Below are 22,809 nucleotides of genomic sequence, written 5' to 3'. Positions count from 1 at the left end.
CAAACTTTTAAAAATGTATTTAATCATTACAAGTATATTTAGAAAAAAGTGTAAATAAAATCTGTATCATTAAAATGTCCTTTAAGGACTGGACTACTAAAGAATTTAAAATATATGATAAAGCAGAAATTTAATATTTGTAGCAACAGCTGTTCATACTTTAATTTTAGCACTTAATAGTTTTATCTGTTCTCTCACACTTCATTAATGAGATACTTCATGATATATTGATACTTTCGTATGCTTGAGCAATTTCCATTTCTATCTATGTTAACCAAGCAGTGTCATTTTTGTCCCATTCTCAGAACACACATATCTGACATCATTTGACTGTCCTGATTACATTAAGCGTGATCAACTTAACAAGTTTAAGATTCAGACAAAAAAATTACCAGTTTTCAAGTTCTCATAGATGGTCTGAGACACAAGGTTTTTTTGATGGAAGAATTTCCTAAATTAGTGGTGTAAGTTCCACAAGAGGTCAAAGCATCTGCATTCAGGGTGAGACCATTAGATTTCTCTTTTAGAAGTGCATATTCCCACTTGAAGTATCCACAGCCTTTCTTATTACCTTCATGCTTGCCAACAGGACAACAGAAAAATGCTTTGCCATGATTTGGACCAGCATTTGAGACATACAGTTTTTTAGCTCTTCGACCGCAGTTACACAGAGGGGGAGTTGGTTTTCCATTTTTCGCACCTCTTATGGACTGATTCAAATTGATTGTGGAGTTCAGAATGGCAGGAGACACTTTGGGCAAATTTGAACTTCTTAAAGGTAAGGAATGATCAAAAGACGCGGTTTTCTCTTGATATATAGCAAAAGACTGTTTTTTTGCTGGTGGGAACATTTTTGGACTACTTGGCTTTCTTTTAGGAACCCCTGAAGGAGTAGAATAATTTCCAATTAATGCTGATTCTGCTGAAACAGCATTTACCTTTGCAGACGGTAACTTAAAAGCTGAGAAACGTGAAGTCTGCCTTTGTACTGTTCCTACATTATAGACAGTAGTACCAGGACTTCTGTAAATGATAGGTTTCAGAGGTTCCACAGGTACTATGGTTTTCTCCAAACTTTGATTATCTGAACTCATCACAGCCAATTGTTTCGAAATTGTTTTCTCTTCAAACACTGTTAAAATACCTGTACTTGAGTCATCTTTGAATTGATCACAGTCTGAATTCTGCTCATCTTGAGATTCTGGTATTAAAGCAGCATCTTCCCAGTCAGTCAGCAGAGATAAGCAATCAGAACTAGTACTGATATCCTCATTGGAGATATTAACTGAGGAGATGGTAGTGGAGACAAGCACTAGTCCTGATCTGTGTACTGGAGGGCTGTATCTGGCTGTACTCAGAGGTTGCCGATTGCTCAATCCTTGCCTAATGCCTGTTGACACAGTACTGCGAGATTGCTGTGCCTGCTCAAAAGGAACAAGAAATTGGTCAGTGGATATTGCTGGATAGCTTTGGGCTTGAGCATGTAACTCAGTCCTTGAGCTGCTGCTAGGTACAGCGTGGACATCTGCAGAGGAATCAACGCAAGTGGTCTGTTGTTCTTCAGTTTGTACATTTGAATTTATCTTAATTCCAGCAATACTGTTGTGGTTTTTCTCAGCCAGAGAGTTTGTTTCACGAGTTCTATCTCTAGATATTTCAGGTCTGCTGTTACTTCCCAGTGGAGTCTTGTGAGTGAAGTTTATAGGCAGTGTTCTGGAAATTAAATTATTCTTCAGATGTGCCTAGGGAATCCGTAAATAAAAGGAGATTTTGGAAAGTGAATACCCAGAAGTTTTAGGAATCAATGCACAAAATTCATAAGTGTATCAGCCTAGGGATGTTCTGTTCAATTCATAGTGAGTATGCTGGGTTTATTATTTGAATAGCTCACTTTTTGTCTGTATTCCAGGCTACAAAGCAAGTAGAAGGGAAGATATGAAGTGGTTACTAACCTTATCCAAAGATTTAGTAACCTTCAGCACACATCCATCACAAATCAGCCTCCAAGCAAGACGGGCAGTATTCCGAGAATCATCCAGCCCTTCAAAAGTATGGTTATATTAATGTCTTCTTTCTACTGTCTGCTACTGGGGATAGTTCTTATGGGAGGAAAAATGTCATCTAGGTAAGCCTTACATAAATGATAGCAATTCACAGAACTCTGACACATAGTTATCTAGTTCAAAAAAGGGAAGCAGAAGTAAAAAAATTCCATATGCTGAAACATCTGAAGGAGCAATCCATAGACCTAAATATATATCCACCATTTTTTTAAATCCTTGCTCTATTAATCATGTTAAAAAAATCATATTGTGCTGGTATTCTCTTACACTAATATGCTGTCCAGAGCTATCAGGTAAAATAAATTTTCCTTATCCTTTCTCTGCCTCTTTTCTTACGTGCCCTAGCAATTCATACATTGAGCTTGTTGAACATGCACTCAATAGCGCTAGGAGAGATTTCAGAAATAAAGCATGAGGTTAGAAATGACAAACTTTGATCTCTGAAGCATCTAGCCTTTCTTGTTTTGGTATTTTTGTAGGACGGAACATTGCATAACCTGGAAATAATAGTTACTATTTAGAGTAATGACTAGCTGTTAATAGCTGCTTTAGTTTAGCCACCTAAGCGAAACAGTAGATATTTAGAAATATTTAGCTTTATAAAATATATATATATTAACATGGGGATCATCGTATCATGCTTACCAGAGTGTTCCCGTCCTGCAAAAGCTATCCCCAAATCCTGCAGAGCACCATTTAGCCCTTTAGGCTTCCTATTATAGAAGGCCTGAGGTAAAAAATGCAGATACTTAACATAAAGCATTTCAAAACCTCTTCACAGTGAGGTGAGAACCATTTCAAAAATATCACCTTATGAATAATAAATCTCAGAAGACAATTGTGCAAGTCAGGTATCTCCATTTCACAGTTGGGATAAATAAACGTAAAACAGTAAGTGACTTACCCTGTTACAAATTGGAAGGGAAAGAACCATTAATCCCTTCTCTCAGTCTTAAACTAATCAATTCTGTCTTAGCTCTGGAGTCAGTCGTTTGCACTTTATGGCTTACACTGATGAAGGCCTTAACAGCAGCATTGAAGACTACAACTACAAAAAATATCTTGAGATGTTTAAACTGTTGCATATTGCAAAGGCAGGGGCATGAATATATTTGGCATAGGTATAAATTCTTTTGAAATGAGAAAAAGTGAGTATTGCTACTCACTCCCAGTATCTCATTTGATCACAAGAAAGGGGGAATATTCATGCCGTTTTATCTTTGGAGACCTAATTCTGCTACCTAGGTTAGGAACCTAAACTCCAAGTGTCAGGAAAGGTAGATTCCTGGATCACCCTTGATTTTCCCCACCAAGTTTTCCACCCAAGTTTTCTTGACTACACAGGGGAAGGTACACTTAGGTGCTGTTAGCCCCCAAGTTAGAAATCTATTGCAGTGTAGACTGTGTAATAAAATATACATTCATTTTTTCAGTATTATTCATGCTGTTCAGAATATACCTTCTGGTCCAAGTACAGTTCATGTGCTAGACCTTTTAAGTACCCCTAAAGAGGTGGTGATGACTATTTTCTACGCAACAATGTAAGGCAGCAATAAAAGCACATAAAACCAGGCAAGTTAGGAAGCAAGCAGAGAAAAAGATGTCAGAAAAGGAAAGGCAGCTTGAAAAATTCTCCTAGGATTATCATTCATTTATCAACAATAACACCAGGTTGTTTTCCTAGCATTAAGATTTCTATCAAAATTCACACAGTTCTAGGGCATGCAATTTGTTATTGAGCGATAACAACGTGGAAAGAAAACAAATGGGTTACTCTGGTCACTGGAACATACACTATTGGCTTGTAACCTCAGATACAGTTAGCCTTTGAGATGATAATATGGGTATAAATGTTTCACAGTCTATCGATCTTCTCACCTTGTACGTTGCTTTGAGATCAATCCAGGAATTTAAAATGTCAGGTTTTCGCAGCTGCTTCCTTTTACACTCATACTGCAAACACACACCCAGGTCCCAGTCTGCACAGAAAAAACCCACAAATGATTCATCACTAAAGAACTGGCCTAAAAATCTACATAAACATGGCTTAAAATTTACACAAAGGGACATACTATCAACATACGGGTAGCGTCCTGTACTGCTGGACGGGAAGCACGGGATAGCAGGCTTAGTTAGCACAGGCTAAGGAAGTCTTTGTGCATGAAAAGCACTAGGGTGGCTGCAGTGGGACATCAGAGTAAGTGAATGCCTGTTGTTATTAAAGAATGACTTCATGATGGGCAAAGATCTCAAAGACCTCACTAAATAATTTAGACACATTACGAATGGTGACACAGTTCACTATATGTAAAGCAGCAAAATGTAATTATGTCAGGCCTTGGAGACAAATATGTAGGAAACACATCAGGATTCAATGGATTTCATATTTTCAGTCTTAGCCCAATATTGCACATCTTTAATGCCTAATAACAGGATTTTGGCTCCCTAGAAGTGAAAACACAATCTCACTAGCACCACCAAATGTTCATTTTTTATGTGTAGTATTCTGCAGAAAAAGCAAATGAAAATTTTATTTACCTGTCCAAGTAACAAAGGTACATGGTTTTGCCTCTGAAGTAGACTGACTTGGAATAGCTGAACTGAATATAATTTTCTTCTCCTTTTGTATCTTTTGAATCCATTTTAAAAACTGTGATAAACAAATGTTTAGAGGGACCCCTTCATCAACTTGATTCTTCATGAAACAGAAGAAGTATGTATGTGTTAGTATGCACTGAAACTCATATGAGATGTTTCTCTTTAAAGGCACTTTAAAAAAAAAAAAAGTAAATAGCGATTATAATGGTGTAAAATAAGACTAAATAGCAACTCTACCTGTGTTATGCCAGTTAGTTCTGTACAAAATTCAGAGAGAATAGGATGCTCCTGGGGCTGGACATACGTGTGGAATTCAGATTCAATCTCTCCTGTTGAAGTGTTCAACAGGACTGCTGGAAATTCAACTGTGACAAAAACAGAACGAGAAAAACAAACAAAACCCCAAAACACAAAGCCAGAACGGTTAAAGCCGTTCACAGGTAATGATTTCATTTGCTTTAAGCTGGGGTTGAAGTGTCAGGAATTGGAAGGCCCGTGGTGTAACGAAGACACAACGTCCAGAAACGCCAGACCGCGGCCGCCCCCCTCCTCCCCGGGCTGCTGCTGGTCGGGGTCCGGCCCCCGGGCGCCCTCCTGCACCACCGGGGGCGGGGCCGCGCCCCCCCACCCGCCGCTCCCTCGCGTCTCCGCGCCCGCGGAGCCCCGTCCCGCCGCACTCACTGATCTCGGGGCTGCGCCGCTCCGCGCCCCGCCAGCACGTGGCCTCGAAGTCGAGGACGATCAGGTAGCCGAAGCGCTGCGCCGCCGCCGCCTGCGCGCTGCTCCGCGCCCGCGCGCTGCTGCGCGCCAGCCCCAGCTGCCTGCGGACCGCAGCGGCGGCACCGCCTCAGCATCCCCCGTGCTGAGGGGGCCCGCCCTCCCCCTGCCCCTCCGCGCCTGGGGCGGGCGGACGCCCCCGCCCCGCTGCCGGCCGCCCGGTCAGCGCCCCGGCCCCCCTCAGCCCCGCCCCGGGAGCCCGCCCGCACGCCCCCCCCGGTCCCTTCAGGGCCCTCAGTGGGAGGGGTCCCCCGCCCCCCAGTGCCTGGCCCCGCGGCCCGCACCTGGCCAGGCGCTTGGTGGCCATCTCCGCCCTCAGCCCCGGGCGGGCGGGCAGCGACCGCCCCAGAGCGGCCTCGGTGCCGCGGCGGCCATTTCAAACCTCCCGCCGGCGGCAGCGGCACCGCCCCCATCCGCGCTGTCGGCGGATCGGCTGCTCTGGCCTTGCCCGCAGGCAGGCGCAGGTAGCCGCGTGCCGAGGCGGCGTGCTCCCCGGTGGCCGGGGAGCCCGGCGTGGCCGAGGTGGGGTCTGCGGCCGAGGTCCCTCCCTGGGGGACCGGGGGAGGAGGGGGCGGCCGGGGATCGGCGTCAGGGCTGCGGGCGACCCTCCCTCCCGATGCTGCCTGGGGAGCCCCGGCGGTGGGCAGGCGCCGGGGCCTGTCCCGGAGGGGCCGGGGCTGACTGACGGCCCGGGCTGTCACCCCGCTGTGAGGGGCCGTGGCGGCCTGGCCCCGCGCCGCCCTGACCCCGCGGCGCTTTCGTCTAGGCCATGGCAAAGGCTGTCTGCGTAAACGGGCACAAAAGGCCCGCCGGAGCCGGTGAGGAGGCGGGGGGACGGCAGGCGGCTCGGAAGAGGAGGAAGGCGGGAGGCGGCGGCCGGGGCCCCGAGGTGAGCGGCAGAGCGCGCCCGGGTGTGGCGAGGGGAGCGCCGCAGGCCTGTGGCTGCGGGTACTTCTCTCGGACAGCCCCTTTCGGGTAGTTCTGTTGCATCACGCGTTGGGATGCTGGAAAGTCAGCAAAAACGTGTTTTACTGGCAGTCTAGGCAGAGGGTTGGCTAAAGATAACACCTACAGATAACGGTGAGTTTCTGCGCCAAGGAATGTGGAAATGAACTCATTTTCAGTGTTACGCATTTACATGTAAGGAATTTTGTTAAAAAATAAATACCCTCTCCAATGTAATTTTTTCCTGAACAGAGTAGATCTTGAAAGGAGCATCGTGTCTGCTCAGTGCGTTCGCACCTGAAGGCTGCAAATCAACCCAAAGTTTCAACCTGGTGGTAACACCTTACTCACCCAGGTTACCACCTGGTGCCCAGCATGGGACAAGAGTAAGCGTGTCTGACCTGTGAGGTCAGTCTTATTTGTACCTGCTGAGAGGCTGAAACTCCTGTGGCTGGCAGGTAGTCTTTGCTTGGTGAAACGAAACTCTGCTGTTTGGTTGGGGTTTCTTTGTAAAGCTCTTATTACGCTGTATTGAAAACAACGGTGTCATTACTTATTTGTCTAACTTAGCATGAGAGATGAGGGACTAGCAATTACACCACCCTGTATTATTATTACCAGATGATTCTTAACCACTTGAACCTCAAAGGTTGTCACGTCTGTTTAGCTTTCTTACCCGATGACAAATGGCTTAATTTAAAAGTGCATCAGCTCAATCCCACATGGGCAGGCTCTGTCAAAATTAATGAGCACAAGGCTCGTTAGCGTGGTGGGGAAAACACAACTTCTGGTACTTGTTTATCTTGTGGGATTTGATATTCTGTAGTGTTCCGTGGTCTTTTTTCTTTCTCCCTGTATGCCGTGATGTCTTTTCATCACATAAAAAAAGAATATCTTTACAATTTTTACAGCTCAAAGAAGCTCCATTGGAACAGGCCATATGGTCAGTGGAGGTCTCCAAAATCATGCATTTACTTGCTGATTAGCTTTTAGAAGAATGTGTGCATTTAGGCTTAAAGACCTGTTGTGCTGGACTGTGTGGTACACTCTCCACTCCATCTCATCTACTCAATGCTTTCTTCCTGCAGTTTCCTTGGATTTTACTGAAACATTTTTTTTCCTGCAGGGGTCAGCAAACTCAACGCCAAAACAGATCACATACTATAAATGAAGTAAATGAGTTTCAGCAAAACCTTACATGAAGCGGCTAGATAGAACACTTTTACAAATCCCCAAAGCTCTACAGCAGCACGTGGGTGAATGGGTTGAGAGAGCAGAATATCATGTTTGCAAATCAAATAACTTTAAGTCTCCTTACTACATACATCTACTTACATTAGTCTTTACTAAATAGAGTATTTGGGTTACTGAAATATTGATAGTAAATTTAATATTAAGGTGTGATCTGAAAGGAAAATTTTGCCCATAATGAGTGGAAGAGTTATTTTAAATATAGTTGATTGTAACCAGATAGTAAATAGTTTCCTTTTACCATATAATTCACTTAATTTTTCATGAACTTGTGTGATTACATAAAACCTTTCTTTACTGATGGTTCCCTTTTTCCAGGAAAAGTCATCTCGCTTGACAGCAGCTTTATTTGGTGAGGACTGCGAAATCAGCCATGATCAGCTGTATGAGTTGTTAAAGTATGCAGCTTTGGGAAAATGCCACAATGCAACACAACCCAGGTATAGCACATTCATATTTGGGAATCAACCCTGTCTTGTGTCCACGCGTGTTGTGAAAACCTGCCTAAAGGCATATTGGCCGTGCTGGTTTTGGAATCCTTGCAGCACAGTTACCATAATGACAGCCTGTATTATGTAGATACAGTTGACTTGGCCAGAGACCAGAACAAAAAATTCTACTATTTCATAATTTTGTTTCACGCAGTTATCAAAAACTAAACAATTTTGTGGAACAGAAGAAGCTTCACACACTGAGAAACTAAATAGCATGTTAAAAATATTAACACAACTCAAAAAATATTAACACATTTCGTGTCAGATATAATTGAAACAGTGTTGTAGAGTGTTTTGGGAAACACATGTTAATCACTTTGCTCTTTTTCAGGGCAACTTCTCAGCAACGGAAGGGAAAGGCTAAGGAGGGTATATAACCTCAGATGGCAAAAATATGGTGAAATGTAATGAATCTTGACATTAAACTCAAGGCAAAAATGATCCCACTTTAGATTTTTCAGTAGTGAATAGAAAATGATTTTGTGAAACTTTTTTGATGCATTAATTCACTAGACTGCATCACTACAGCTGAAGTTACTCGTGTATTCACATTCTGATGCATGTAAATGAGGTATAAATGTCTTGAAATGGTACTGCAGCAGAATTTTGCTATAACCCATTCTTCCTCTATCTCCCATATTATGTTGCTTCCAGGAATACGTGGCTGTTTGAGATAAGCTATAAAGCCTCTTCTCATTGAAGTAATTTGGCACTTTGCCATTCACTGGCTTAAAAGCTGGGATGGTTCCAAATTTATTTTTAAGAGTGCTTGATAATTGTTTTGCTTTGATTTTTTTTTTTTGTTGTTTTTTTTGTTTTTTTTTTGTTAACTGCAGCTGGTGCCGTATTTATCACCAAAGCCGCCTGGCTGGGGTTGTGGTTATTGTTCTACATGAAATGAGCCAACTCCATTTCTACAAATTCTATTTGCAGTTCAGACACCTCAGAAAAGTGTTCCGGCATGTAAGTCCCCAAACTGTATTCTAAACTTCTTCCAGTCCTGAAACCATGTCCCAACGGTTAATCACTGCAGTGAAATTAATTGCCTTTTCCAATAGGAAGTGGCCATCTTTGACTTTCAAAGCAAGCTAATGAGAGGATCTATTTGTAGCCTTTGTCAGCTCAGAACAAAGGCCAAGGCTTTGATATTAGAAACAGGTTTTCAAGCTTTTCAAGCTTTACGTCTTTGAAGCCTTACCAGGTGAAACGTGTATTGATGTTTCAGTCCTCTGACTATTAGGCTTCCTGCATCTTCAGGATGCCAGTGAGATTAAAAATATCTCGGTTAATTTGGAATTTACTCTGATTGAGTGAGGACACTCTTAATAGTTATGCTATTCCCACTGATTGAAAAATCTCACTTTTGGTATTTACACTTTATGTCAAGTTTCTCCCATTTCCCACAAAGATTATTAAAAGAATTATTTTAATTTTCTGAGTTACAAGCAACATTTTTTGAAGGAAGAAAGAAAGAAGCACTTTGATTCAGACTTGCAGAGAATTCTCCCTGAACTGCAGCAAATGCACATCACAACTTAACGGGAAGGTCTGGAACTTGCTGTAGTTTCTATCAAAGAAAGTCTTGAGATTTGCTTTCTTGATCATATCAGGCAAGGCAAATCTGTTCCTTAGTACAAAGAATCCTGTATTGTCTCTCATTAAAACAGGTTTGGTTTGTGTTGGTTTTTTTTAATTTCTCAAGAAAACACCAAACATATTTCCACTACTTCTTTATCCATCCTCCTCTAAATTTGGCTGGTTTGGGGATAAAGAAACATCTCATTTGCTTGATATTTCTGCTTCTGGTTCAAAGTCTCTAACACATCTCTTTTTTCAGAGATTCACATTAACACCTTCCGCCAACTTCCTAGCCAGCCTGTATGGAGAAGGAGCGAACCTGAAACCTCAAAACACTGCACAAGGTATCTTGCTTCGTTTTGCAATCACAGTGGTTCACTTTCAACAGTAATTTATGACTTTGCATCCTGTGCAATCACAGCGTGCTGCTATGGTTAACTTGTTTACAAAGGAAAACATACAGTGGCTTAAACCATGAGTCTAGTTACCCTAACTAGTTCCGTAACTCTTTGTTGGGCTTACTGCCACAAGTAAATGCAAAAAGCAGAGAGAAAGTTTTTAACATGTTTAATCCAAAATTCTGATGCTTCGTTACCCATTTTGTGATTATTTTGTTCTAAGATTCAGCTAATAAAAGATACAGAGATATAAATTAGATTCATGCTAAGTTGTTATTTCTTCTTAGTTTTCTTTGTTGTACTGAGCAGCAAATCAAGGTAAAGAACGGGTGTGCTGACAACTGATTTCCTATTTTTACACTCTTTATGGAGGTGACTGTAATCCAGCAGGCTTGTACAAAACCTGCAAGAGACAACAATGCGAACTTCACTGAAATTGTTAAAGTGTAACAAAGAATCTTGAATTCAAGTCCTAAATGGGAGGATGAACAGCTGTTTCTTTCAATGTATTGACAAAGTCCTCTAGCATCCTGACTGTAAACCTACTGCACAGTCACAGATCTGAGATGTCAGGTATATTTTTCTTTTAAGTGCAATCTGCAGAGAATCACCTACAGGATAATTTAACTTTATACAGCTGTGGATTCTGGTATCAGTTCAGTGCTTGCTTCTTTGTGAGCCACACTTAGAGCACATTTTCTCCTGATAATAACTTACAGGAAAGAATTTCACAGAGAAGGTAAAAAAAAAAAGAACTTCTTTTACAGCTTACATGAAGTAACAGATGATTATGTTGTCATGCTTATGAGGCAAATCTGTTCTCTCTATTTCTGAAAGGCATGTGAGACAGAGACTTGTGATGTGACTTGCTTCTGAATCAGCCAGCAGTGTCAGTAGCTGAACTGGGAGTAAGATTTAAGTATCCTGAATATCAAGTATATTATTTTTGTGTATATATATTTATAGATACAATATATATGGTATTTCGTATATATAATTACATATATATATAATGTATATTGTGTGTGTGTGTATACACACACAGTAAATGAGATACAAACAAGAGAGAAATATAAAAATAAACTTGAGATAGATAGATAGATAGATAGATAACTAGATAACTCTATAACTCTCTATCTATCTATCTATCTATCTATCTATATCTCCAGTTTATTGTTCTAGGTAGTGTTTTCCTTTGAAATGGTGTAGCCTCTTAGTATATATACTAATGCAGAAAACTAACTGCAAGTAGGGAGTGCTACCTGAGCTTGACAGATGCTCCTGTATTTTACAGGTTTGACTTCCACTAGTGGTGAATGTATTCGTAGAAGCTCAGACTTGCAATGTGATCCCATCATTCGGAAATACGGAGAAAAAAAACAAGGCCTTACTAGCTATACTCTAACTTTAGAAGAGCAGAAAAAAAATGACTATCCCATAAAAGGTCAGTTTTTGAGGGCTTTTGTTTGGTTGTTTTGTTGCTTTTTTAAATTTTGGCAGTTAGTGATATGTTTGGTCATAAAAGATATGTGATGAGTTTTAAAAGAGAGAGGTCTGCTTCTTAGTCATGGGTATTTTTTCATTCTAGGGTCCCCTGGATGTAACGGCTATATATATACAGAGTGTGATCAGCAGAGGACAGACAGCAGCCCCCTCTTTGGTCTGGATTGTGAAATGGTAAAAATAAATGTGTGTGGCCTTACAAAATATAGTCAAGCAACCAAACTCCTACCAGCTATTCCAAAGTGAGCCAAGCACCCTGTGTTTTTGCTGAACCACTTCTTATACAGTAAGATCTGCTGCCAGGCCCTTCATTGATGGTACCAGTGCTAATACAGCCATGGGAAGGACTCAGGAAGTGGTTGTGGCGACAAGACGGAAATCTTATCTTGAGCAGTGCAGCAGAGAGCTCGGCCCTGTGTTGGCTGTTAGAGCAGCGGCTGGATCTGCCAGGCCCATCAGCAATGCTGCAGTAACCCCTGCGACTGCTGTGGAATTCCTCCTCACAGCCCTCCCTGAGGTTTGGGAGAGGAAAGATACTTCCCTATTACACATCTTTTGTTGAGCCATCACAGTTCTTCTGGCAGCATGCTGGGGTGAAGATTCCTCCTTTAGTGCAGTTTTGACCTTGCAGAGATGCCTATTTGGCATCAGCATTGAGTAACTAATGATACAACCTGGGCTCTGCTTTTAAACTGTACATCTTCTCTGGTGAAGATGCCCTCAGTGACAGCTCTGCAGTGCAGAGCACAGACTGATTCTGTGAAATCAGCACTTCTTTATAATGGTTTTCTTTGTGTTGTCCTTGCCTCTGTGTTTGCTGTGCTTATAGTGGGCATTTAACAATTAAAATGAAGCATACTACAATATAAAACAACTAGCTATGAGTGGTAGATCTCCAAGTTGAATAACTCCTTAGTAGTGGTGCTGGCTGGAGCCAAAGCAGATGTTAGCTAAGGTTTTTGAGTGGCAGCATCATGCTGATTCAACAACTGCCTCTGCTTCTTCCTGACAGTGCCTGACTGCAAAAGGGAACGAAGTCACTCGTGTCTCTTTGGTGGATGCACAGGGTCAATGCCTCTTGAATGAACTAGTCAAACCTGAAAGCACAATAGTGAACTACCGCACCAGGTGACTTGCACATGTTTCTTATCTCTTTGTCTTTAAGAGCTGCAACCCTTTCAAATTAAACTTGTTACACAGGACCTTTCAGAAGGCTTTGGTTTGCACAGATGTCTACTGCATTTTACTCTGTGTTAAGAATACAGTTCTTGCTATGTGGTTAGAATCACCAACATTATATATACACTGTCTGCTACATAATGCCCATGTGGCTAGCCAGAAGCATTATCATTCTGCAGTGTTCTGGGAAAAGTTTGTTACAGATTAATGATACACAGTACAAGTTACTCTTTACTGCTGGCTATAAAATAGGTTACAGGGTAAGAGTATAGGATTGCAGTCTGCATCTCTGTGTTCCATAGCTAAGTTTATTCATCTGTAAAAGATGAATAGAGCAGCTTATCAACTTCCACACACCTCTGGGGCTGGGCTCAGGATTATAACAAAAGCAGGCATAACTCAATCCTTGTCTCCTCCAAAACTTTGCCCGGCTTTATCCAGGAGGTGGCATGCCATTCCCCTCAGGTTACTTGGAAGCATCTCCTTCTACTATCAGTCTTGCAGTATGTCCTTACCTTTGTTATCTGATGCTAAGAACTGCATCACTTAAGAATAAGTTATACTTGAGATAAATTTTTGAAACAGATGTGGTAGCACTCATAGCAGTTTAATAATACCTGCAGTATATCCTCTTATTTTGGAATGAAAGCAGTAAATAGCATTCTGTCATTAGTTACACTGAGTTCATATTTTACACGCCCTGCTTCTAATATTCTCCAGTAGGCGCTGTTGCTAATGTGTTGCTTTTACCTCATCCAACTTTTGTTTTGAAGATTCTCAGGAGTCACAAAGAAAATGCTTCTTCCAGTGAAAACAAGACTGGCAGACATCCAAACCAGACTAAAAAAAATGCTTCCCCATGATGCAGTATTGGTGGGTCATTCGCTAAATGCCGATCTTCAGGCTTTGGAAGTGAGTATGCCTTTAAGAGCATTTTTCTCAACCCTGTGATACTCATTTCAGGTCTGAAAACTCTAAACAATTCCTCTTTTTATTAGTGAACACTTGTTAATTGCTTTTTATTATGAATAGCCTTATGTCTGTAAGGATTTAAAAGAAAAAGACTCTCCTTACATCTGTAAAACTTGCAAGGGGCTGTTCAGAACCCAAAAAGAAGGCAGGCATCTGTCCGGACATATGTACGGTTCCAACAGAAGCTTTACCTCTCTGCTTCAGCCAGGTGCTTTTGATAGCTCTGTCATGGGAAGAACTGAAGTCCTTCCTATAGTTAATTTAACCAACCTAAAATGCTTGAATCATAATTAAGCTTTCTAACCCAACCTATATCTTCCCAATGGAGTGTTAGAAAGGAGAATTGGGCTTGTTTCATTATTCCCATCTGCTCTCTTGTTGTGGACCAGTTATCTACCAGTGAGAAACTGGCAACTGAAATGAAAAGGCAGAGGCACAGATAAGAATGGAGTTACTGCCCAATTCTATATGACTGCTGTTCTTAAATTAAACTGGTGGTGTTTTCTCTCCTCCAGATGATCCATCCCAGTGTTATTGATACTTCATTGCTTTTTGCCAGAAACGAAGGTCAAAGATTTAAGCTAAAATTTCTAGCCAAAGCTGTTTTAGGGTAAGATTATTACTGTATTGTCATGGGAAATACTAGAAACTGCCCTGGGGAGGTCATAGGGTCTTGCTCTCCCACTAGCAGCATCACTATTTTTTTTTTTTTCACTAAAATTCAAAAGAAAGGAGCAGGCTGTGCAAATAGACATGGTAAAGAAGAATTTACTGGCTGCTTGAAACATCGGGCAGCGTAATAAATTGGCTTGTCTCTGAGCAAGCAGGGACGCTGTGACCCAACCAGATCTGAGTCCTCGCAAAACTAGCTTTTCTGCAGGTCTGTAGCAGTACCAGTGTATTGAATTGTAGAGCAACAAAGGCACTCTGGCTCACACAAATGAGATCTGTTGCAGTTAGCAAGAAAGAAAGGCTAATCTATGAAAGTAAGATTTACTGACTTAAATCATATTCCTCAGTGTACTAGCTACCACCAAGTATGTCATAGTGATACAGTTCTCACCATTCACATAGTGAATATTTATATTCTGCAGTGCCCAGCTTCACTGAGTTGGAGGTTGCCTACCTGTCTGCGTGCAAATTGTGAGTTGGGTCATTGGTCAAGGAAGAATTAAAATTAAAAATAGTCATGCATCAGAGTACCAAGTATTAGCACTGCTTCTGTCAAACCTGGTAAACAATGTTTTGCTCAACATTGCAAAAACATTTCTTGCAGTAACTTTTGGGAATATTTCACAAGAATGCTGCTGCACAGAACTGAAATCCTTTTTGGAGAGGGGAAAGCTATTTTGCCCGAAAAGGACCAAGTTTAGAAAAGACACGATGTTGGTCAGTGTGGAAAAACAGATAACCTGCCTGTACACCTAATTTTGATGTCTTAGGAAGGAAATTCAGTGTGAACAGAAGCTTGGGCATGATCCTGCAGAAGATGCTAGAGCTGCACTGGAATTGGCTCAATTCTTTATTGAGCAAGGACCAGCAAAGGTAGCTATATCTAATTAAGATTTCTGTCCTTAATCACAGAATGTACAAGTTGTGCTTGTGAAGGAATAAAACCAACATTCTTGCACATCCTCTTGTTGATTTAAAAGAGAAAACAGAGCTGTGATAGAGGCCTCAATTTCGACAGCTTGCTACTTTCAGTATATATCCAGGTATCTTAACAACCTGGAGCATTACCAGTGCTCAAACACTGACGTGAATCAGCATTGCTGCTGATCTTGAAGAGGGGCATTAGGTAAAGAAGGATTGAGACACGCAAGCGTACAGGAATGCCTGTCATTTTTCCAGATGAAAGAAGTGAGAGACCTTGTATGTTGTGGCAGTGATTCAGCTGGTTTTAGGAGTCTCTTGCTTATGTTGTTGATTTCTGAGAGAACTTTTTTGGAGATGATTGCTGGTTGATGCTGTGAGTGCTGCATGCTTGAAAATGACAACAGAAAATAATAAGGCAAGAAATTAATGCCTGTGTTTCTTCACTACTGTGGAGCGTGCCTAGGTGACTCATAGAGAAAGCACATGCTTTTTGGTTAGCTACAATTAGCTGAGATGAAAGCCAACTACTAATCTTCCTTCCCCAAGGTAGCAGAACTAAACTTGGAGATGCTTCTGACAACTGAAAAACTGGCTGAGGTCTCAAAGAACAAAGCTGCGTTACAGCCACAAGGATGTGGAGTCCAGAAACAGTTGAATGAGCCACCACATTTATCCAAACCATGGTAATAAGATTCTCAAATATGCTTTTTTTTTCCTTCACTTGACTCCTCAGTAGTATCAAAAAGAAGTGCATTATGATGTTTTTCAAAAGCTATCACGATCTTCAGAGAGAGACACAAATAATTGTAGCATAGCACTGAAAAACTTTCAGAAGTTGCATCATAAATTTCACAAAGCATTTTCTAGGCTTCTTTTGATGTTGAGGACAAGAACATTCTTTCAAATTTCTTTAATGAACTGTATCATTTTTCTCTGACAAGCACTTCTTGAAAGCTTTTAATTCACCATAATGATAAGTACTGTAATCCACAGCTTTCTTCTCTCTGCTAGTTTTTTAGACTGCTTGCAGGTGACCGGCCAAAAACCCCTCCTTTTGGGCAGACAGGAACTAAACTCTTCTGGCCTGTGTCAGAGTAACCTGAGCACTTCAAACAAACAGGTGAATGGACTTAGAGTGGGTTGGTCTAAGCAAGCATCAAAGTAGTTCAAAGTTGTTCTTGTTCTGGGGGTGGGTAGATGAGTCCTATTTTAAAAAGCTGACTGACAGTACTGTTAGCAATAGTGTTAATACCAGGTTAGCTAAATCCATTTTAACATATTGAAAAATAAGCTTTGATCCTCTACATCCTCTCATGACTCACTAAAGAAGAATTTCTGCCTGAGGGCTTCCTTGGACAACAATGAAAATTAAAGTTGGGAATTAAGTTCAATAGCTTTGTTTCTGATCCTTTGCAGTACAATTGCCTTGTACCTCTTTGAGCCTTGTACACTCTTTTCCCTCCAGATTCTTCAGAGAGCCTTAGAAGATGTCCCCCTGTCCACATTCAGTATCATTCAGTTCAGTTTGGGTCCAGAGTACATTGCATCTCACCTTCTTGCTGGACTGTGTGAAAAGGTACTAATTTTTTTTTTGAGAATAGTCTTCATTGCTGAGCTTGGAAAGAGACGTTATTTGTTTGGAGGCACCAAGTAGTTCGTCCCTTTGCTTTGTAAAGTTCCTTCTCTAATCTGTGTTCCTACAGGTGAGAAGCAAGCTGACTGACATGCTGACAATTTACGCAGGTCCTTTTGAAGAAAGCTTTTGCTTGAAGTCTGTGAAAAAAGAATTTGGGAGGTGTGGACCAATACAATCTCTTACAGTGGTAACTGAAACATGCCAGGTGAGGAGTACTAAAAGCATTAAGCTTGCTGACAGGCATGGAAGGCCCAAGTAATCTCTTGGAAAGAGATGAATTAGAACCACTGAAATACCAGTTACTCTTTTTGGGTTTTTTTTCTGGTGGTTTAGTCATCAGCTACAACAATTGAGGGTATCTAAATTTGCTCCACACAATGACAAGAATAAACACAGCTCATGTGACTTAACTGTGCTGTTCAAGCTAGAGGACGTTGAGCATTGAAGAAGCAGAGATGATTTTTGTCCCTCTTGAGAGAACTGATATGCTAAGACCTTTAATGGCGGGGGGGGAACAGGTTGTTATTAATTGACGAGCTAATTGAAGGTTGGTTTTAACAGCTACGGTAGATGGAGTGTTACATATATTACTCCCCAAACCTTTTTTTATCTTCTATTTTTAAAAGAAAACACAACTTTATCGAGACCCGACTTTTAAAAAGGGAGGGCTAATGGGTCTTATTGATAAGCCTGAAGTATCTTATCATTCTGTTTCAAGCCCTATGTCTGTATCCAATACGAAGTGCTGGAAGCTGCCCAGATTGCTGTGGAAAGCCTAAATGGAGCTGAGGTAGCAGGATCCTGCATTAAGGTAAACCACACAAATAGCAGAAGCCTAAGGTATGATGTTGAGCACAGGACCAGCACCCAGTATGTCTCTTTTTAACATCTACTCACAGCATAGCATCTGGGCAAATGCTGGCTAGTTGTGCTGTTACCATCTCCCTGTCCCTGGGCAATTTAGGGCCACTGGCAGAAAGGAAATGGTTATCGCCCTCTTTCTTCCTTTCTGCCTGTCAGCAGAAGGGGGTTAGAAAGCGTTCAGACCTCTAACTGCGGCTTTAAAAGGAAGAGCCAAGTAACAGGGTGTTAAATGCCATATACAAAGTATGGGGGTTCTTCATTTTGTAGCGTTTCTGCGTTACAAGCATGATCTCTCTTCCTTTTTCATGACTAATTAAGTTAGCCTTCATTAGTCATATTTTTTTCAAGGGAGGGAAAAATAGAGCTTGTCAGCTTGTGGTTATGGGAGAAAATAATTTAAAATAGAAGCTCAGAACACAGAGCTGCTTGGGCTGATATGTGTGTTTGTTTCTCCTGACTCCACCCCAGGTCCAGAGACCTGTCACTGCAGCAATGCTGGACTGTGATGTTTTGATAAAGGAACTAGAACTGGATGTAGAAAACGAAGGTGTGATTTATGTGGCGGGTCTAAAGAAGTCACTAACAGAGACGGACTTGCAGGAAGAATTCAGCCAGTTGAAAGACCTGGAAACACTGTTCCTGCCAAAGGATCTCCGGAGTGGAAAGCACAGGAACTGCTGTTTCCTCAGTAAGTAGCGTCACATACAGCCTGCATATTTCCTTCAAATAAGCTCATTCAGCAGCCCTTGGGACTTTGCACAGACACAGCAAAAGCTGCTGAAACTCAGGTATGCTCAAAGTGATGGTATTTAAAATACTCTGGTGAAAGCGTGTATTGTTTGGAGGAGCTGTTTACAGCTAAATATTTAAAAGGGGGAAAAAAAACCACCAAAACCCTGCTTAAAAAAAAATAATCTTTACTTAGAAAAGTTCCAGGATAGTTCATTGGCTCCAGTACTTCAGCATGAGGGCTGGCTACTGTGCAGCTTCACACGGGCAAGTAATCACCTCTAGAAAGGTGAGGCGAACAACTGGACGAGTGCTGTTGCAGTTAACTGGCATTTCTATAGTCTGATGTTTACCTGTAGCAAAATGAGGATCTGCTGCAGTGATTGCAGTTTCTCATCTCCCTCCTCCTCCACACCGTTAGCCCTGCCCTACAGGTGCCAAGGAACAGGGCAGCAACATCACTGCCAAAGCATGTTCCCCTTCTCTTTGCATTTCAGAATTTCAGAAATCAGAGAGTGCTGTGGATGCCCTTCAAGTTATAAATGGATGGACAGTGAAGGGTAGCAAACTAAGAAGTAGGAACGCTCTTGCTGCAGGTCACCTCTGGCAATGGATTTGGCAAATGAATCACAGCAGTGGGAAGCAAGAAGGAAACATCTTACATGAGAAAATGGAGCAACTGTCTGACTCTGTGAGTTTAAGGCTATGTTGATACTTGTTGCAGTTAGTGAAGAGGTACTGCCCTGGGAACCGGGAGTGATAACTTTGAGCAGACTTAGGTGCAGCGCTGCTTGTAACAGAAGGGTCTCCTTGTGCTGGAACAGAGAGGCTGCTGAGGATCAGTCCCCACAAGGCAGGTTGGAGAGGTAATATCACATGAGATAAGGTGATTTTTGCAGGGTACTGTATGACCTTAAAACCAGCATAGCGGCTCAGGGCCATGAGTGATGCTACAAAGGAACAGAAGCCTGCCCCTTGAGCGCAGACAGAGCAATGCACAGGTGTAGCAAATGTTATAGGAGTCAGAGAGAGAGAGGTGACTAGTTGTATAGCCATACAGGAAAGACCAGCTCTAGTTGCAGCTCTTATTTTTACTGGAGGAAGCTGCAGTGCCATTTGAGTAGGGCATGCAGTTCGCCCTGCAGCTGAGCCCCTGCACTGCCAAATGCCAGCCAGTAACAGAATCACTGCTATCCTCACCTGTTCGATCCCCGACACTACCGGAGGGTCAGTCTTGCCACATGCACTTTTAAGTGTGATTGCTACAGATCTGCAGATGAATTGGTGGTTTTAATGCTTATATTCTGTTATGCAGGAGCAGGATCTAAGGAAAAAGGTGAAGAAGTTAGACCACCATATCAAAAAGCTTTATAGAAGTCTGCAGAGTAACACCCTTTGCGTTGTTCTTTTTCCTGGAGTGAACAGGTAACTTGCCACCTATTTTGCAAAGAGCCAAGGAAAATACATAGCCAAATATTTTTATCTTAATCCATTAAAAATTAAAGCCCTGCACAAGGAAGTAAAAGTCTGAGGGAAGGCCTGAAGAAGCTGGTGTACTTATTTAGTCTGACTTTCATGTTAGGCCACTAAAACCTGAACAGTAAGTTCTGCCCATAGCCATGCCTGATCCAGAGCAAGCACAAGTGCTGAAACCACGTATGTAGCTGATGGTCCAGATTAGCAAGGCTGAAGTACACAGTGTTGATTGATTATACAGGTCTTCTCAGTTCACCTACCTTCCCCTGTTGGACATTTCATCCCTACTGACAACGAGGTAAGTTTTATGTGCCTATGAGAGGATCAAGCAGAGTTTCCACAGCAGCCGGGGGTTTTTTGGGTGGTTTCAGTGGGGTTTTGTTTGTTTCTTTCTTTTAAAACCACCTAACTGCTGCAGCCAAGGTGCCATCTACCAGTTGCTGTCTCCTGGTACCCTGATGTACATGCTTCAGCCATAGTTAATCAAGGAGGTGGTTCATGCCCTCATTCTCACATGAGGGATACAACTGGGGAAAAAAGAACACTTTCACTGAGTTCTTCAGCTTTCATAGGAAGGGGCAAGTTATAGAGTTGAGTTGGGCTTCAGTGCTAATAGCAGGGATGCTTCCAGTTGGGGTGGGCTTCCTGCATTTCAGACCCTGGGGCCTGAACTGTCACAGTCATTCACTGCTTAATTATTAACCAGAAAGGTTAAATCTTTCCCAGGCAAGGCTCTAGTTACTGAGTACATACTTATTTCAGCAGTCGTCTTTCTGTTCTTTCACTGTGTCTCTGTTCAGACAATCAAATGAAGGTCACATCTACCCTTGCTTTTCTTCAGGTTCCCTTCAACAGAAGGGGTACCGTTCCTTGTGGAGACAGAAGACATGCCCTGAAATAGAAGCAGGGAGACAGAGCTGCTCAGCAGCATCTCTTCAGCCTGGCTAGGCAGCCAGGCCAGGTTCCCCTCTCTTACTTGTAAAGCTTCCTGAGAAGAGTCGTGATGCTGTATTATCCTCTGCACCAAACAGTGTCCCTAGAAGGGAGATGCATTCCAAGCCAAGAGTATATTTAGGCTTAATGCCAGTGACAAACTGTTTCAGCAAGGTTGCATGCCAAGGCCTGCTCTTGGCGTGATTTGCTCTAATTTTTCAGTTTCTAAATTTTTTTTTTTTTTAAAGAATAATTTTTTAGGTTTGGGGTTTTTTTTGTCTTCTTAAATAAAGATTATTAAGCTGTTTCCCCACATACATCAAAAGGTAATAGCATACAAAATGAGACAGCAGCAAATCCTACCTTATTAGAGAAGTGCTGATTGCATGTAACCATGTGTAAATGGTTTCTTGCATAAGCTCGGTATCAAATACTGCTTCAGTTTAAATCGGCCTTGGGGGAGGCCTGAACTGAGGGCTAACCTCTGCAGGCAGTTCAGTAGTGCATGTAGTCCTTTGATCATCTGCTGCCTTCTTCTGGGCTATAACTGAGTCAGTTTTTACATTTCTGAGCAACCATTTGCCTCCTCTACACCACTGTGTCACCTCAGTTACTTTGCATACTAAACTATCAGCCCCACTAGAAAGGTCTGAGGAGAGGATGGCTGTGGAGTTAGAGTCCACACCGTGTGTCTTTTGCAGCAGATTCACTGGTCTCAGCAGGTCCAAATTTACTTTTCAAGGGCCAGCTCAAACTAGCCTGGCTTAGCACAACCTTGCCTGTTGTCTCGCATCACCAAGGGGTGTGAATCCCACTAACAGAACAGGTGGAATCAGGCGTTTGCATCCACAAGGAGCCTATAGAAACCCACGGAGCCTAGAGAAACCCACAGAGCCTGGGCTCACATCTCAGTCAGGCTGCTGAGTGGGTTGGAAGGGAGCTCCATCCCAGGGTTGGAAGAGGTTTCTTGCCCAGTGAGGTTCCTGTATTACTGTTCCCCAGAGGACTGACAGTCCAGAGGAGGCTTCTTGACTAAAAAGAATGCCCAGTAATTGTTGGGTGGAAAAAATAATTAGTTTTTTTCAATCTGCTGAGCCTGAGGGTTGCAGGCTTCTCCCTACTAGACCAGCAAGCTTACATGCATCAAGGCTACCCTGAGCAGAAATAACACACCTCTTGTTTATGTTGCAGCATGCGTGGATCACAATCTGGCCTTGGTCTGATGGGAATAAAAGATGACAGAGGGAGGAGTGCTTGTTAAACTGCCAAGTTTTTAAGCAAAGTCTTTTGTTAAGATATTTTTAATTACTTTAAATATTGATGTCTTTGTAAAGATCTCTTACCATAAGAACAATAGGCTTTCACTCTGTATCTTTTACAAAGTCTAAAAATAAAAGCTATTCAAAACATCTTAAAGCACAAAACCTTTTCCATTAACTCTTCTTGCTGTGGCCATTTTCCTTGGCAGTGGGTGAGCTAGGCAAGTGCTTAGGAAGAGCTCGGGGCAAACCAGGGGGAGTGTTGCATAAAAGCTGAACATTACTGGCCTGTAAGATGGAAACCAGTTCATGTAGTACCTGCAGCAGCTGCTCAGCGGTTAACAGCTATTCTCAGGCATTGTGTGGATTTCTGGAAATGTGCTGTGCCAGCTCCTGAAGCAGAGTTGCTGCCTCCTTTCCGGGAAAGTACTGTACTTAGTCCATGGAAAGGAATTGGTGATTCATACTTCTTGGACAATCTCCACTTTCTCCTCCCTCCCTGACCACCCCTCACCCCCCTCACACACAAAAAAGCAGAAAAAAGTGAAGTTACAGTGT

General features: G+C 42.2%; 2 protein-coding genes across 3 annotated transcripts; one reads left to right on the top strand and one right to left on the bottom strand.

The window, feature by feature from the left end:
- Positions 1 to 205: 205 nt before the first annotated feature.
- On the bottom strand, positions 206 to 12,114 carry ERI2 (ERI1 exoribonuclease family member 2). Its single transcript, XM_059826277.1, has 9 exons — positions 12,091 to 12,114; positions 5,723 to 5,745; positions 5,343 to 5,482; positions 4,899 to 5,026; positions 4,602 to 4,758; positions 3,942 to 4,042; positions 2,709 to 2,790; positions 1,953 to 2,041; positions 206 to 1,742 (listed from the first exon to the last, which is right to left on the bottom strand). Exons 2-9 carry the CDS (start codon positions 5,743 to 5,745, stop codon positions 399 to 401), a joined length of 2,064 nt encoding a protein of 687 aa, XP_059682260.1. The 5' UTR covers positions 12,091 to 12,114; the 3' UTR covers positions 206 to 398.
- REXO5 (RNA exonuclease 5) lies at positions 6,208 to 22,403 on the top strand. 2 transcript variants are annotated; one of them, XM_059826275.1, is made up of 19 exons: positions 6,208 to 6,327; positions 7,953 to 8,074; positions 8,965 to 9,091; positions 9,966 to 10,050; positions 11,399 to 11,548; positions 11,693 to 11,781; positions 12,620 to 12,735; positions 13,560 to 13,698; positions 14,274 to 14,368; positions 15,201 to 15,303; positions 15,901 to 16,037; positions 16,366 to 16,474; positions 16,820 to 16,930; positions 17,058 to 17,195; positions 17,709 to 17,801; positions 18,323 to 18,542; positions 19,081 to 19,274; positions 19,899 to 20,008; positions 22,184 to 22,403. In XM_059826275.1, the coding sequence occupies exons 1-19, from the start codon at positions 6,208 to 6,210 to the stop codon at positions 22,251 to 22,253; spliced, it is 2,328 nt and encodes a 775-aa protein (XP_059682258.1). In that variant the 3' UTR covers positions 22,254 to 22,403. The 2 variants fall into 2 exon arrangements, with proteins under 2 accessions (XP_059682258.1, XP_059682259.1); XM_059826276.1 differs by lacking the exons at positions 6,208 to 6,327; positions 7,953 to 8,074 and having other exon boundaries at positions 8,996 to 9,091; positions 19,180 to 19,274.
- Positions 22,404 to 22,809: the final 406 nt, after the last annotated feature.

The sequence above is a fragment of the Gavia stellata genome, chromosome 18 (genome assembly GCF_030936135.1).
Source record: "Gavia stellata isolate bGavSte3 chromosome 18, bGavSte3.hap2, whole genome shotgun sequence".
In the NCBI taxonomy this organism is placed as follows: Eukaryota; Metazoa; Chordata; class Aves; order Gaviiformes; family Gaviidae; genus Gavia; species Gavia stellata.
Note: the sequence above shows the minus strand (reverse complement) of the source record. Positions and strands in the feature narration are given on the sequence as shown.

Bases quoted from the DNA above. Each gene is read 5' to 3' on its own strand.
- ERI2 (XM_059826277.1), bottom strand. From the start codon at position 5,745: ATGGCCACCAAGCGCCTGGCCAG. The intron at 4,043-4,601 runs GTAAATAAAATT...TTTTCTGTGCAG, and splicing joins TACCTTTGTTACTTGGACAG to ACTGGGACCTGGGTGTGTGT. The intron at 1,743-1,952 runs GTTAGTAACCAC...CGGATTCCCTAG, and splicing joins TTACTAAATCTTTGGATAAG to GCACATCTGAAGAATAATTT.
- REXO5 (XM_059826275.1), top strand. From the start codon at position 6,208: ATGGCAAAGGCTGTCTGCGTAAACGGGCACAAAAGGCCCGCCGGAGCC. The intron at 11,782-12,619 runs GTAAAAATAAAT...TCTTCCTGACAG, and splicing joins TTGGTCTGGATTGTGAAATG to TGCCTGACTGCAAAAGGGAA. The intron at 13,699-14,273 runs GTGAGTATGCCT...TCTCTCCTCCAG, and splicing joins CCGATCTTCAGGCTTTGGAA to ATGATCCATCCCAGTGTTAT.